This window comes from Lepidochelys kempii, chromosome 20 (assembly GCF_965140285.1).
Source record: "Lepidochelys kempii isolate rLepKem1 chromosome 20, rLepKem1.hap1, whole genome shotgun sequence".
NCBI classification, from domain to species: domain Eukaryota; kingdom Metazoa; phylum Chordata; order Testudines; family Cheloniidae; genus Lepidochelys; species Lepidochelys kempii.
The window spans coordinates 782,439-799,562 of NC_136399.1; the positions used below are offsets into that span (position 1 = coordinate 782,439).

Sequence of the window (17,124 nt, forward strand, 5' to 3'; positions counted from 1 at the left end):
TGCGCCTTACATTTTAAAAGAGCAGAAAAGCAAAACAAAGCTTTTTTTCTGGTTCTTTACCACCTATAAAAGTAATGCTTTATGCCTTGTTTGACACTTGTTACAGGCACTTTACAAACGTGTGTTAGGGGAGAGTCCCTTCCCCAAAGAAGTTACAGTATAAACAGATGGGACAGATAAAAGGTAGAAGAAAGGAAGTAGTATTTATCCCCGTTCTACAGATGGGGAGTTGCGACAGGCGAAGTAACTTGCCCAAGGCACACAAAAAGTCTGTGACATAGTGGAAATTGAACTCGGGTCTCCTGAGTTCCAGTCCATTGCCTTAATCACAAGACCAACCTTACTTTTGTTTTAACCCCCGCCACACACACACACATCATGTAAAATAAATTTCAATATATAAATGCATATATCAAAATGTATACATTAACTTTAGAATATACATAGAATGTACACTTTAATGGGCATGCTTTATCTTTTGATTTGTGGGGTTAAGAGTGTAAGCAAATATTTGGAAATCTATCTATTCATCTGCCCCAGTTGTCATCTAGCTGCAGTGCAAAGGCCTTTTCGGTGTTGCTGAAAGATATATTAACATTCTCATGTCATGTTTCTAACTAGACTCCCCAATCACCTTACCAAAAAGATTAAACTTTTTGGATACATTGACCCTGATGATGCTGCTCTTGGTTTGGCAGATTTGTTGCCACTTACCCATGAACTATGAGGTCGTAGAAGTTATGATCCAGAATCACTCAGTGAAACTATGTGGCCCATGTTATACAGGATGTCAGATGAGGATCATAAAGGTCTCTTCTTGCAGTACAATCTACTAATCTGTTTTCCTGGTCAATGTCTTTTGTGTAATTGATCGTTTAAAAAGACTATAACTAGGAAAGCAGTTTCTCTGCCTTAGACACATTATTCTGACTAGTTGATGGATTGCTAAACTCTTTCTTAGCAACAGTAAATAGCATACTTCATATTATAGATTTCTCTGAATTAATAACAAGTAGGTCTCTAAAGAAAAGTTTGGTGTCTGCTATTAGTACATTAGCATAATGAGATTTATTTTAAAAAGGCTTTAATTTTCTCTAGTGGTTCTGTGGACTTTGTTTTCAGATAGAATAAAATGTTTTCAGAGTAATAGCATAGTTTACTGGAGTTGTCAAGCTTTGGGGGAGGTTTTTTTGAGCGTTTAATTTCTTGGCTGATTTTTGACTATGCCTGCTAAGGACCCAATTATTCAAAGTGTTGAGCACTAGAGAGCTGCTGAGCAACCTTAACTTTCTTCTTTCAGGATTGAGCTCTGAGAGTTTTTCTCACTGCAGAAAGGTTGGTTCTTGTGTTGGAGATGCACTCAAAACAGAACAAAAATTTGAATTGATGTCATGCTAAGTTGCTGTCCCTGTGACTTGTGATTTGATGTCAGTATCATAGAATCACAGAATATCAGGGTTGGAAGGGACCCCAGGAGGTCATCTAGTCCAACCCCCTGCTCAAAGCAGGACCGATCCCCAATTAAAGCATCCCAGCCAGGGCTTTGTCAAGCCTGACCTTAAAAATATCTAAGGAAGGAGATTCCACCACCTCCCTAGGTAACGCATTCCAGTGCTTCACCACCCTCCTAGTGAAAAAGTTTTTCCTAATATGCAACCTAAATCTCCCCCACTGCAACTTGAGACCGTTACTACTTGTTCTGTCATCTGCTACCACTGAGAACAGTCTAGAGCCATCCTCTTTGGAACCCCCTTTCAGGTAGTTGAAAGCAGCTATCAAATCCCCCCTCATTCTTCTCTTCCGTAGACTAAACATCCCCAGTTCCCTCAGCCTCTCCTCATAAGTCATGTGTTCCAGTCCCCTAATCATTTTTGTTGCCCTCTGCTGGACTCTTTCCAATTTTTCCACATCCTTCTTGTAGTATGGGGCCCAAAACTGGACACAGTACTCCAGATGAGGCCTCACCAGTGTCGAATAGAGGGGAACGATCACGTCCCTCAATCTGCTGGCAGTGCCCCTACTTATACATCCCAAAATGCCATTGGCCTTCTTGGCAACAAGGGCACACTGTTGACTCATATCCAGCTTCTCGTCCACTGTAACCCCTAGATCCTTTTCTGCAGAACTGCTGCCGAGCCACTCGGTCCCTAGTCTGTAGCAGTGCATGGGATTCTTCCATCCTAAGTGCAGGACTCTGCACTTGTCCTTGTTGAACCTCATCAGATTTCTTTTGGCCCAGTCCTCTAATTTGTCTAGATCCCTCTGTATCCTATCCCTACACTCCAGCGTATCTACCTCTCGTCCCAGTTTAGTGTCATCTGCAAACTTGCTGAGGGTGCAGTCCAGGCCATCCTTCAGACCGTTAATGAAGATATTGAACAAAACTGGTCCCAGGACCAGCCTTGGAGCACTCCGCTTGATACGGGCTGCTAACTAGATATGGAGCCATTGATCACTACCCGTTGAGCCCGACAATCTAGCCAGCTTCCTATCCACCTTATAGTCCATTCATCCAGCCCATACTTCTTTAACTTGCTGGCAAGAATACTGTGGGAGACCGTGTCAAAAGCTTTGCTAAAGTCAAGGAACAACACGTCCACTGCTTTCCTTTCATCCACAGAACCAGTTATCTCGTCACAGAAGGCAATTAAGTGGAAGGCAATCAGTAGAATCCATCTGATTAATTACAGCTAATTAATATACAAAACATCTTTTCACAGAGGTATCTTTTCTACTTTTCTGTCAGAAATTATATGTTATCTGTCAATTAATAGCAAAATAAACATACTAGGAAAATAGCTACTGTATGTGCATAGTATCTTAACTGTACTTGTGCAACAACTTAGTATTTTAACATTCAATAAATAGGATAGCTTTTTAAATTTGAGACTAGAGATCATTTTTCTGTAAGGTCCATATTCTAGTTTATTTTTTAACTCATGTGTTAGTCTCCTTAGTACAACTCAAAATTTGAAGGCAATTTCAGATTTTGCTGTATGGTAATTCCAACTGAGGAATCTGGTTAGTTGAATGGAATGATTTTTAGTGATCCTCAGGCTCAGGATAATAAATTGAACCTGCCTATAGTCAGCTGTAAAGCATCATCTATGCTGAAAATGAAACACTGTTTGAGAGCAGAATAGTTTTTTTTTAAGTAATATGACTGGCCTATGTGAAGATTTAAACTGATTTCTAACAGTTTGGCAAAGACTGGCCTTTCAAAGCAAATCTATTCAGCACAGTGCTTAGAATACTGAGTCCTTACATTTAGACTGTAAAGGTCCTTCAGGCTGGTATGTGTGGTTTTTAATTTTTCTGTAAAACACCATTCCCGCCTACAGTGCTATAGAAATAATAAATAATTTGGAGTATTAGGAGACCCACATCCTCTGGCTAATGGGAACTCTGTAATGACTCTGAACTGCCTATTTTCAGCTCTCCCTGTGCCATATAAAATTTTTCTTCATCCCAAAAGTATGTACTTTGGCTTCTGCTAAACGTATGTTTTGTTGTTGTTGCAAGTGGTCAGCGCAGTGCTGTTAAAAACTGAAGTACTTACAAATTTTCCGTTTCGGTACACTGATCTCTCTTTTCAGAGTAGCAGCCGTGTTAGTAAGTGAGCTGTAGCTCACGAAAGCTTATGCTCAAATAAATTGGTTAGTCTCTAAGGTGCCGCAAGTACTCCTTTTCTTTTTGATCTCTCTTTGGCTGAGAAGTTGTGTCATCCAAGATTAACTTGAACTTTCTCACCTCTGATAGCGTCTTCCTGAAAGCTGAATAGATAGAAATCACTCTGTGTAAAACGTTAGCATGCCTCCCATAGACAATACATACTTTTTCAGCCGAGTATGTTACTTTTGAAAAATAGACGCTTGTAAAATTTTTGCACACTTAATTGTGCCATGCTGGATAGCATGTACTTCCTTACTGATTCATTGGATGACATAAGTGCTTCACATCTCTTTATTTACTTTGTGCATTCGAGAGTGATTTTCTGTTTAATCCGTTTCATTTTTTAATTACAGTCAGTTTCTCCTGTTCTTATTGTGACTCTCATGCAGCAACAGGAGAGAGAAACATTTTTAAAAATAAAAAAATGTGGTTGAAAACTACAGGAACTGCTGAGTACTTGGAGACTGGTGTCCTATCAGAAACTCCTTATTTTATTTTTTGCAGTTGAGTAAATTAGACAGTGTCCTGTTCACCAGTGATATTTGTCATATCTGAGTTGGCAAAAATACATAATATACATTTTTCCTTTGTAAGAATGTAGTTGATTTTCACCAGCTGTACCTTGCTTTCTTTTGTGTGCATTGTGTGACTCTAATAAACAAACTTGCATACTGCGTTTTTCAGTAATGCTGTTCTTTACCGTTGTAAGTAAATGTTATTTAAATTACTTCCGTTACCAATTTTGTCTCGTTTTAAAAATCTTTCTTTTAAATTTTCATGTACTGCAAAGCAACAGCTGCCGAGGAAAGAAAAATCACTGGGATTAAAACCCTGCCTTTCCTCCTGCACAGTAGCTGTTTTTGTTTTTGTTTGTTTTTTGCAAGCAGGGTAGTGTGAAATCGAGTAGCATGTCAATCTGGCTCCTCATCTGACTCTCACTGCTGCTGGTGCTATGGGGAAAACTACTGTGTAGGAGCATCAGCACCATGGTGATCTTAGCCAATGCTATAGGGGGTTTAGGTGGGGGTTTAAAAAAAAGTGGATGTATCGGAAGCAATGTACAGCTCTCACAGTCCCATTATTCTAAAGTGAAACCTCTATTTTGCTTGTATAGTATAACAAATTTTAAAGAATCCTAATACCTTATTTTGAGGGGTACAGCTTCCAATCTCACTATATCATTAATCTTCCCAGTTTTCTCACTACAAGACCATATTTTGCAACCTCCTTGAGGAGGAGTCTTCTTGACTTCAGAGTGACTCCTCACATAAGTAAGGATGGCAAGATCAGGCCCTGAGTCTTCATGTAAATTGACTTCTTGCCCTATGAGTATATGTCAAGCTGCAAGAGCTGTGGTTGATCGCAGTAGGGAAAAATCAATGACTCACATTTCCACAGAGAGAAATGTAGTTTCCAGTCTCATAGCAACTGTCCTTGCAACTGTTTCAACCCTTGTGTGACAAAATATTTAGCACTTACAGATCTTTTAATGTCTCCTTCCAGTCCACCCCCTCACCCTAAATGTGTCTACATTTTACATTACACTAAATCTCCTGATTTATGGTTTTAACCTTAAAATGATGTCAGATAATTAAATGTAAAAAGTGAAAATCTGAGAAAAGTTACCTTGACTTTATAATGAAAGGGTCTGGTTAATTTTATAGGGTCTTAAAATAATGACATCTTGGATCTGCTTATGTTTAATGTCTAAATACTAGCTATGCTGTTTACACTTAGGGAACAGCTGGATTTTAAATTCAAATTATTTAATTTTAACTGTTTTATGGTAATTATGGCTGGTGTCTTGGATAAACAGATTTTTAGAATCTGATATCTGTTAATTACTAATCTAGAGATGCAAACAAGATAACTATTTAGAGCACCCTGTTCTTTTAGTACACTAATACACATGCGTAGGGGTGATAACTTTAGTGTAGAAATTTTATAGGCAAATTTAACCCTTACCGACAACGGGTGCATCTGAACCAGTGCTGAAAATAGTTGAACTCCTAAAGTTGACAGAGTGAACCCATTTCAGAGTGTGTGATTGACGATTTAGTGGGCTCTTGGACAGCACTCAGGGACAGGACTTTGGAGTGGTCTTCTTGGCTTTCACACTGATTTGCTCTGTGGGTTTGGGCAAGTTGCTAATGTGTTTGTGCTTCAGTGCCCCATTTCTAAAAAGGGGATAGTAACACTTAACTATGTCAAAGGCAGATCGTGAATCTGATTAAAGAATGTTTGAGTGCTTTGCTATCTTCTGATGAAAAGTGGTGTCGAAGTGCACAGTACTAATGTTAATTATGTCTGGGATTTTCATATAGGCATAAAGAAGTTAGGCACCCAAAGCCCGTTGAAAGTTGATGGAAGTTGGGCATCTAACGTCCTTTGAAAACCCCATCCTACGATTTTGAAAAGCATTGTTAATTGAATTAACCCCCTATTTTTCTTGTAGTTGATTATGGAAGAGGTGCACAAGAATACCGGTAACAGTGCAGCCACACCGCCACAAACAGCGTCCATACAAGGTACACCACTACAGGCAGCTCATCTCTCTCACATTGCTCAACAGGTAAACTTTTTGAACTAGTTAAGAGAATTTTTTTGTGTTCAAACTCTATTCTACAGTTTTATCAAACATTCAGGGAGAATAAGAACCAGGAAATAGGGTGGCAGAGGTGTACAGTTTGTTTTTTAATTGACCCCACAAAATTAATTTCTTGGCTTGGATTCAAAATATCTAAATGTATCTGATATTAGTACAGTGCAGCACATTTGGCTCTCATTCTTGTTAAATTTTAGATCCTTTGCAATATTCACTCAGCCTGACAAATGGGAGTAGCTGAGCACTTGCAGCTCTCTTTGACAGCAGTCGTTGACGCTCAGCATCTCTGAAACACTTTCTTTTAAGCCATTTGGAATTGAGTAAATGAGTTAATTTTACAAAATAAAACGTACGTTGGAGATTTTTCTGTGACCAAGCTCCAGTGAACTCTGCTAAAGAACACTTAATTTGGGGAAAAAAACCATACTGATGCTTTGGAAATGTTTGTTATCTTTGTTTTTGATGAAAAACATTTAATGAGGGAACCGCATTTTTCAAGTTCAAAAGTGAATCGTTCAGGATGCAGCCACTTTAAGATTGTTGAATCTGCAAAATGAGTTTTCCTAGAGAATGTCTGCTCTGACTGTCCTTCTGTCCCTTTTCTGAGCTGTGCAAAATAATACTTTGGTAGATGATCCAGAGTTTGCCCCATGTAGGGAGTTCAGTTTTTAATGTAAAATTTAGCTACAGTTTAGTTATAATTGCTTGAAGCAATAACTGGATAGTGAAGGTGAACAAACATCCTGTTGTTTGATAACAGTCTAATTCTACAAAATATTTGTTTTCATTTGGCATGGGGTTGCCAAAAAAGTTAGTTTGTTTTGTGACACCAAAGTAAGTTTTGATTATGTAAGAACTTAGCTATTCGACTTTTATTAATATTTTTGTGTATATATAGGTTTTAATAATTAATCTTTTCTAAAATAAATATCTTCTATTCCAGATTAAGAGAAGTAGTGCAGAATTTAGGGGAGGAAACTGGTGATTTAACTTTGCACTTATTTGTACAGCTTTAGTAAATTTAAAAGTGCAAAGGCTCATTTGAGTTCAAAGTCATGAGTATAAACTTATCAGAATGTTAAAATTGTTGTATACGGAGATCACATTAATAGAAATTAGGTTCTGCTTATTCATCTTAGATTTAAGATAAAGCAATAACTGAGATTTTAATAATAAATATTGAAGACCAGATGTCTTAAGTCTTATATTGACAAAGGTCAGAAACCTTATTCTATAAAACTCTAAAATATATGCTGAATAATGCAATCAAATTGCCATAAAGAATGAGTGCTTGTTTGTCTCCTCCATGGTATCTTTAAATTCTAGCTACAGAGTTCTGTATAGTTCACCAGACCGCAAACTGAGCAGCACTGTGTTGTTTTCCTGGAATTTATCAGAGTGACAGCGATTGTTAGTGGAAGCCAGTTTCAACAACTTCTCTGACACCCTCCCTGTCCCACATGTATATATTGTTGGTGTAATTTTCAAGTCCTCTCTCTCTCCCCTCCATGTTACTGATGTTACTTAATCCTGCCAGATTTTCCAGTACACTCTCTCCAGAATCCATCACTTCTTCATGCTCATCAGTAAAATCCTAGCCATGCCTTGTTAGTCTCGCATCTTGATACAACAACACTCCTTTCTCTGACTTCTCACTTGTCTCCAGACCATAATTCAGCTGCAAAAATAATCTACTTTGCCTGACCATGCTCAGATCCTCCTTTCTTTTGCCTTCTGCATTGAATTCTATCTCCTCCTTGCTTTCCAGGCCCTGTAAAATTTGGCTCCTCTGCTGTTGTTTCTTTTTGCTCACCCTGAGGTGCCTGTCTAACTGTCCCACTATGTGTTGAATCCCTCCCTGAATTGGTCCAGCACGCCTCCATATTTACCTCCTTCAAAATACACTTCTAGTAGAAGGCCACTGAGCCATAGTCCTCCCCTGTTTAAAAGAAAAAAACCCTCGAAATGCACACATTAATTCACCCATGCTATTGCATTATCTTATTGTTGTTGTTCTGGTCCATTCTGACCCTCTGCTCAACTTTTATCTCACCCCTCTTGTTAATTTAATCTAATTTAAGGTCTGTTCTTGTGAAGTGCTGATTTTTCTGAACATCCGTGGATTTAAGTAGGAATTGAGGGTGCCCAGCATTTTATACAATCTGTCTTCTATTGGTCTAATTTAATACACCCATTACGATGGAATTAAAGCTTAAATAATAGGGCTTTGTCGTTATCTGTAAAGTGCCATGCACATATTATGGAGCTATACATATATAAGAAAATCATTCTCAGTGGAGGGCTCAGTGTTAATTTGGAAAAGTCTGCTTTACTACGTGAGGCATAACATTTTGTTACACATATTGCTAAAGCATTTGGCTTTCTCTCTAACCGAAGTCAAGTCAGTGACTGGTTTAGACTTTTTCATATGCAGCAGTGTATCAGAAAAACAGATTTAATTTTTAAAGACTTATTTTATGTCTCAACTTAAAACAAGCCTCTGTTAATGCCCATTCCCCACTAATTGTCATAGGCTTATCTGCATTTTCTAACTACATGGTACAAAGCATACATCTAATTTTGTTAATAAACTTTATATTTGTTTTAGATGTCTCTAAGAGGTCCTACTCCGTTGCCAGTTGTACAGCTTCCTGGAGAGCAAGTACAGGTCCAGGGAGTCATTCAGACAGCTCAGTCCTCTGTAATCCACTCACCCCAGGTGCAAACAGTGCAGGTAAAAAAAAACAGTAGGTTTTTTTTTTTTAACATACATGAAAAGACTTGTAAAGTCTTATCTGATTGATCTGAACCTACCACAGTACAGCCTCGCTGGCACCATTAGTAAAGTGTCTGTGAATTTTTCTAATGTAGGGATGACATCTAGGAAGCCAATTTGTAAATCCAAGCCCGAAAAATTTTTATTTTTAGGTACATCATTTTTATTTAATCACTGTTTAGATATTTCATGTTTTATATTGCTCAGAGGTGCCCTTAGAGTTAAGATTGCATTTTAAAACCCTATCTTAGGGTGTTATAATTTATATATAAAGATTTGATTGGAGCTGAAACTTTATGTATATAAGATCTCTGTCCACAGGCTACTATTTATTTATTTATTTATTTTTATAAAAATGTTGGACTTCTCAGATACTTTTGTGTGCTCCTTATAATTTATAAAGCTTCAAATTGATTAACGAAAATAATGTGTGAACTAGTTGCTTTTGATGTTTTGACAATTAGTGTATATGTAATTATTTGTTTCATAGTTATATTCCTAGTTAGCAAAATATATATCCTGACATGTGGCTGTGTTTTATAATTATATAATATAGATAGATAGATATAGGAGCCCCATATCTGAGGTGTCCTGAAGTTTTTTAATTAATAATAAAAATAGTGCAGTGGCAATAGATAGGTATGACAGAGACTAGATTTGGGGGAATACTGGCCAGATTACCAAGTTTATTTCCGAATCTTCACAGATTGCAGTGAGATCTTTAAATTGCACTACAGATGGACAGAAAGAACCTCTGGTTATTGTCTTTTTTGAAGAAAAGCACTGCTTACAGTTCATCATCCCATGTACTTTAATATCCAAATTAGAAATGAACCAAAACAATCCAGGGGTTAAGATGTGGGTCAAGTCAGCAGACATGAGTGGTGGTTCTTCTTTGTTGAGTGCCAACAGTATATTTATGCTGCACAGAATATAACATAAGACCTAGTTCTGCCCTAAGGGACCCGGATCTGCTTGCTCACTCACTGATTTTGAACAAGTCATTTAATTGGTTTGTGCCTCAATTTCCCCATCTGCTTTTAACAAACACAGTAGGTTTGCGTAATGGAGAATTTAGCTATCTTCACAAAGCATTTTGGTGAACTTCATGGCCTTCTAGAGACAAAAGAAACATGAGCAACTTTCTCTAAATGTTGATAGCAAACCCCTCTTTGCTGCGACAGCTAACTAAAAAGTACTTTCCTCAGAGTTACACACGTTCCTGCTGACCTTATGTTGCTGGTACAGAGATAAGTACAAATAAAGGAGCTTTGTTTGCTTGTGTTTAATTGGGATCATCAGATTAAAAATTGACACTTGGCAACTGGAAAAGGCTACAAATGGAATAAAAAGGAAATTACAGATGATAACCTCATATAAAATAAATACTGTTAAGTCCATTTGAGTAGTCTGTACAAATATTCTTGCCTATTTCTTCCATGATATGCTACTGCTTCTTTAAATGTGTTCATTGTCTTCAGTTGACTCTAATTATAAATACAGTACTCTGAGCAACCAAAATACAAAACTCCACACAGTCAATTTTTATTATTTGAAATTTCTTTTAAAACCCTCCTCCCTTCTTTTTCTTAAGTGGGGCTCCTTCTCCCATTCTCACCGTAACCATGTTTCTTTAAGTGAGGGTTGGTCATCCTTGTCCTCTGGTGTCCTATTCCTAAAACTCACTAGCTTGTGCCAGCATTGTAATATTCGTGCTCTGGTTGGTAGCGATAACTAAGGCTACGTTTTAGTCACAGCCTGTGACCTGTCTATGACTTTTATTAAAAATACCCATGTTTTTTATTAAAAATACCCAGGTGCCCTGAAGGAGCCATCCTGGCGGCACTGCAGGTGCTGGGGGAGGTGGCTGGGCCGCAGTGTGTGGCCTGGGACCCCCACCGGCGGGGGGCCTGGGCCCGCGGCCTGGGACCACCGCTGGTGCTTTGGGGGAGAGTTGGCAGGGCTGGCAGGAGCTTCCTAACTGGCTCCACGTTCCTTCAGCTCCTAGGCACTAGCACCAGCTGTGCAGCTCCCATTGGATGGGAACCGCAGCCAATGGGAGCTGTGGGGGTGGGGCCTGCAGGCGCAGAGCCCCCTGCCCCCTCTGCTGCCTAGAAGTTGCAGGGCCATGCCAGTGGGAGCCGGGGATCCCCCCACCCTGAGGTAAGCATTCCCCCCCTGGCAGCTTCTGCCCTAGCTATGAGCCCCCTCCCACACACCCAAACTGCTGCTGCTGGCCAGGGGCTGCCCAGCTCGGGCAGCCCCTGAGCCAGCACCAACCACTGCAGAAGTCACGGAGGTCATAGAAAGTCACGGAATCCATGACCTCCGTGACAGACTGACAGCCTTAGCAATAATGTATAAGCTTCCTCCAACACTGCTATGTGTGAAAGAAAGCATAGGATCAAATGAAGTAAAAATCTTCAGTGAACTTAATTGTAGCATAGAATCTCTATGGATAGTAATTCCATGCTCCAATAATAATATAGCAGTAGGGATATATTACCGACCACCTGACCAGGATGGTGATAGTGACTGAGGGAGATTAGAGAGGCTATGCAAATTAAAAACTCAATAATAATGGGGGATTTCAACTATCCCTGTATTGATTGGGTACATGTCATCTCAGGACGGGATGCAGAGATAAAGGGCTTAGCTACACTTGTGAGTTAGAGCGCATTAAAGCAGCCCCGGGCGCCCTAGCTTGCTACCCATCCACACTGGCAAGGCACGTAGAGCACTCTGACTCCACGGCTAGAGTGCTCCTGGTACTCCACCTCGGCGAGAAAATTAACACTTTTTAAGAGCCTCCAGAAACATCCCATAATTCCCTTAAATCAAGTGGCCACTCTTCTTATGTTTTGAACTCCGCTGTAGGAATGCGGATATGCCCTTTGAAAGCTCCATTTCTGACAGCTGGCTTGCTTATCTGCTCTGAGACAAAGCAACCATTACTGTGGATTGCCGTGTGTGTGAGAGAGAGGCAGGGAGGAGCGGAGGTCTGCTGCTGTCTGAACTTACAAGACAGCATGCTGACATGCTTTCAGCCCCCCCCCCCCAAAACCCACTCTCATTCCCCCTACATACAAACAACACACTCCCTGTCACACTCCACCCCCCCCCCCCCATTTGAAAAGCACATTGCAGCCACTTGCATGCTGGGATTGCTACCACAATGCACTGCTCTCTGTGGCCGTTGCAAGAGCTGCTAATGTGGCCACGCCAGTGCGCTTGTAGCTGTCAGTGTGGATAGATTGCAGCGCTTTTCCTACTGCGCTCTACGAAGCCTGGTTTAAGTCAAAGCGCTCTACACATGCAAGTGTAGCCATACCCAAAGTTTCTTGACACCTTAAATGCCTGCTTCTTGGAGTAGCTAGTTCTGGAACCCACAAGAGGAGAGGCAATTCTTGATTTAGTCCTAAGTGGAGCACGGCATCTGGTCCAAGAGGTGAATGTAGCTGGATTGCTTGGTAGTAGTGACCATAATATAATTAAATTTAACATCCCTGTGGCAGGGAAAACACCACAGCAGCCCAACAAGGTAGCATTTAATTTCAGAAAGGGGGACTACACAAAAATGAGGAAATTAGTTAAACAGAAATTAAGAGGTACAGTGCCAAAAGTGAAATCCCTGCAAGCTGCTTGGAAACTTTTTAAAGACACCGTAATAGAGGCTCAACTTAAATAAGCTTAGAGAACCAAAAAAGTGCTACTATGGCTAAACAACAAAGTAAAAGAAGCAGTGAGAGGCAAAATGGCAACCTTTAAAAAGTGGAAATTAAATCCCAGTGAGCAAAATAGAAAGGAGCATAAACTCTGGGAAATGAAGTGTAAAAATATAATTGGGAAGGCCAAAAAATTTTTTAAGAACGGCTAGCCAAAGACTAAAAGTAATAGCAAAACATTTTTTTTAAGGGTATCAGAAGCAGGAAGCCTGCTAAACAACCAGTGGGGCCACTGGACGATCAAGATGCTTAAGGAGTACTCAAGGACATTAAGGCCATTGTGGAAAAACTAAATGAATTCTTTGCTTCGGTCTTCAAAGCTGAGGATGTGAGGGAGATTTCCCAGACTTCAGCCATTCTTTTTAGGTGACAAATCTGAGGAACTGTCCCAGATTGAGGTGCCATTAGAGGAGGTTTTGGAACAAATTGACAAAACTAAACAGTAATAAATCACCAGGACCAGATAGTATTCACAGAAGGGTTCTGAAGGAACTCAAATATGAAATTGCAGAACTACTAACTGTGGGACGTAACCTAATGCTTAAATCATTGTCTGTACCAGTTGTCTGGAGGATATCTAATATAATGCCATTTTTAAAAAAGATTCCAGAAGCAATCCTGGCAATTACAGGCCAGTAAGCCTAACTTCAGTACCAGGTAAATTGGTTGAAACTAAAGTAAAGAACAAAATTATGAGACATATAGATGAACATAATTTGTTGGGGAAGAATCAACATGGTTTTTGTAAAGGGAAATCATGCCTCACCAATCTCCTAGAATTATTTGAGGGGGTCAACAAGCATGTGGTATAGGGGGATCCAGTAGATGTAGTGTACTTAGATTTTCAGAAAGCCTTTGACAAGGTCCCTCACCAAAGGCTCTTAAGCAAAGTTAGCCGTCATGGGATAAGAGGGAAGGTCCTCTCATGGATCGGTAACTGGTTAAAAGATAGGAAACAAAGGGTAGGAATAAATGGTCAGTTTTGAAAATGAAGAGAGGTAAATAGTGGTGTCTCCCAGGGGTCTGTACTGGGACTATTCAACATTTTCATAAATGATCTGGAAAAAGGGGTAAACAGTGAGGTGGTAAAATTTGCAGATGATAAAAAACTACTCAAGATAGTTAAGTCCCAAGCAGACTGCAAAGAGCTACAAAGGAATCTCACAAAACCGGGTGACTGGGCAACAAAATGGCAGATGAAATTCAATGTTGATAAATGCAAAGTAATGCACATTGGAAAACACAATCCCATAATCCCATAATCCCCTAAATTAGCTGTTACTACTACTCAAGAAAGAGATATTGGAGTCGTCATGGATAGTTCTCCGAAAACATCCACTCAATGTGCAGAGGCAGTCAAAAAAGCGAATAGAATGTTGAGAATCATTAAGAAAGGGATAGATAATAGGACAGAAAATATCATATTGCCTCTGTATAAATCCATGGTATGCCCACATCTTGAATGCTGCGTGCAGATGTGGTCGCCCCATCTCAAAACAGAAATATTGAAATTGGAAAAGATTCAGAAAAGGGCAACAAAAATGATAAGGGGTATGGAACGGCTTCCATGTGAGGAGAAGTTAATAAGACTGGGATTTTTCAGCTTGGAAAAGAAATGATTAAGGGGGAGATATGACACTCTTCATGTTGCTTCTGAACTTGAGTTCCAGGAGTCAGACCTAACATTATAGTATTTTTATGAAAGCCTTAAGCATTTTTACATGGTTGACAGTGCTGTTAGTAGCTTCCTGGGTTGATTGGTTCTACAGCATAGAACAGTTTGCGTGAAGTAATTGAAAGTTTTCAGATATTAATGTTATAAACCTTTTCCTGGGATATATTGATGTAAGGAACTAATAAAGGTGCATCCTTGTGTGGATGACTATAAACTGGTTTGCAGTAGTGAGTTAACATTTGCTTTCTCATGCTGGAGTAAGGATTACATAAGAACAGAAGGGTAGCCATATGGATCAGGCCAGTGGTTCATCTAGCCCAGTATCCTGTCTCTGACAGCAGCCAGTATTAGAGCTTTAGGAAGAGTGTACAGAATAGGGCAGTTTTGCAGTGATCCATCCCTGTCTTCTGGCAGTCAAAGGGTTACGGTCGACCCTACCATGGGATTGCATCCCTGACCATCTTGGTTAATAGTCATTGATAGACCTATCCTCCATTAATTTTTTTAAAATATATTTTATCTATTTTGCAACTTATGTATAAAGCAGGCAATCAATCGGGTATCGAAGATTGATGCTTAGCATTAAAAAGGCTTGCACTGATGTGCTTGTCACCTTGAGCTGTTGTATAGTCTAGTTCACCCAGCTCACTTGCTCTGTGCACAGATAGAGACAGAGAATATATAAAGATGCATATTTGACATTTTATTGTTGCTTTCTTGGGGCTTATAGCAGTGAAATTTCAGAGTAACAGCCGTGTTAGTCTGTATTCGCAAAAAGAAAAGGAGTACTTGTGGCACCTTAGAGACTAACCAATAAATCGTACGAAAGCTCATGCTCAAATAAATTGGTTAGTCTCTAAGGTTCCACAAGTACTCCTTTTCTTTTAGCAGTGAAATTATATCTCAGGAAAATTCATGGCAAAGGAGTTTATACATAGACTATTCTGATGTCTGTTTGTTCAATAGACTTCACAAAACTTTTTCCATAAATAAAAGAATGCCTGCTATCATGGAGACTCCAGAGAATTACTTGATTTTGCTTTTTCTGCCTGTCTCTTGCACAGTCTTCAGTAGAGACAGAACCAAGCCACAAATTTCCAGTGTTGATTTTGAACATCCCAGAGTTTGGGGGAGTTCAGATCAGGGAGTTTGGTTCATGTCCATCTTTAGTTTTTAAAGTAATTGTATTCTGGCTTCTGTTAAATGTCTTCCTAGTTTGTGCTCCTTAACTGTGGCAGTCTCTAAGAATTGCTCATCTTGTTGTAAAGATGTTTGGTAGAGAAATGTGAACTGTCTTGGGTACTTTTGTAGTGTACAGCACAGTGACATGGGATATGCTTTTTAGGTATCTTCTTTGTCAGAGAGTGAGGATTCTCAGGATTCATCAGATAGCATAGGTTCTTCGCAGAAGACCCGCGGTATCTTAGCACGGCGACCGTCTTACCGGTGAGTATCTTTGTGACATTCCCCAGGGTACAATCTGGACTTCCAAACAGCTGTTTCCCCGTAACTCTGTAGCCCGGGATGCCTCGTGCACTGCTTTGCTGGTGAACAACCACCTCAGGTTCTGCTCACACGCAGCCTCCTGCATGTAACTTGCTCCCAGCTACACAGTATTGAGTGCTATTAGCTAGCCACTCATAAATTACTTACAGGGAGACACCTGCATTTCCCCAGTCCCAGCCTTGTTCCTCAGAAACGTGTGTCTTACACTGCTCAGTATTCTCCTGGACAGTGTAAACTCATAGTACATCTGTCATTCCAACACTGGGTAATGATTATGCACCAGCCTTGTTGTCCTAAGTAGAGATTCCCAAACACTTCAATCCAAACACGCTTGTTTAGATAAAACAATAAAACAAGTCTATTAAATAGGGAAAGATACATGTTAAGAGATTTCAAGTGGTAAGTCATAAAAGTCAGAATTGATTACAAAAGAAATAAAAAGATATAAAACTGCAAGCAAATACCTAAATGAAGAGAGGGGTGATGTGGAGGTCATTGGCTCTTATTTTTATACCCTCCTCCTTTCTTTGAGGATTACCTCCCTTCCCGGGTTTAGACAAACAGTCCCCCCTGTGTATGTGAGATTCGAACCATCTCTGGGATGAAATGTAAATGTCTTGTTTATAGCTTCTCCCCTGCTGCTGGATGTCCAATTAAGCTGGTAATGGCCCTTTAGCACCTTGCTGCCATGATAGTGTCTCTGTCTCGGAGAAATTGGTTTGTGGGTATTACCTAGAACTATAACATATTTCAGTAACAATCATTTAGCAAAATCTCAAAATTGTACATGCAGTGATGTTACACACATTTCAACAGGATAATATTCAGCAGGTTGAGTTTTCAGATGATACCCCACAAGGCATACTTTGTTCAAAATATATCATAATCATATAAAAGTGGTGAACTTGGGGTACAGGGTGTCTCAACCTTACAGAAATTTATACTGTATTTTTTATTAGAAACTTTTAAAAACACTAACAAAAATCACAGCTTCCATCAGTTATCTCTAAATATTTCATCAGCCTTCTGAATTATTTTTTTATTCCCCTAAAATATGTATTGGATCTGCTTATACAAAAGTTATTTCTGCTTTTGGTGATACACAATAAACTGAATTAACTATTTAGATTTTATTTTTCCATAATGAAGAATTTTAAGTGAAAGC

At 39.5% G+C, this 17,124-nt stretch overlaps 1 protein-coding gene across 1 annotated transcript in view; it reads left to right on the top strand.

The window, feature by feature from the left end:
• ATF1 (activating transcription factor 1) overlaps positions 1–17,124 on the top strand; it is a 32,828-nt gene that overhangs the window by 6,443 nt on the left and 9,261 nt on the right. The window contains exons 2-4 of the mRNA XM_073319105.2: positions 6,128–6,244; positions 8,886–9,011; positions 15,799–15,899. Coding sequence (XP_073175206.1) covers positions 6,134–6,244; positions 8,886–9,011; positions 15,799–15,899 — 338 coding nt within the window. The 5' untranslated portion in view covers positions 6,128–6,133. The remainder of the gene's footprint in view (positions 1–6,127; positions 6,245–8,885; positions 9,012–15,798; positions 15,900–17,124) is intronic.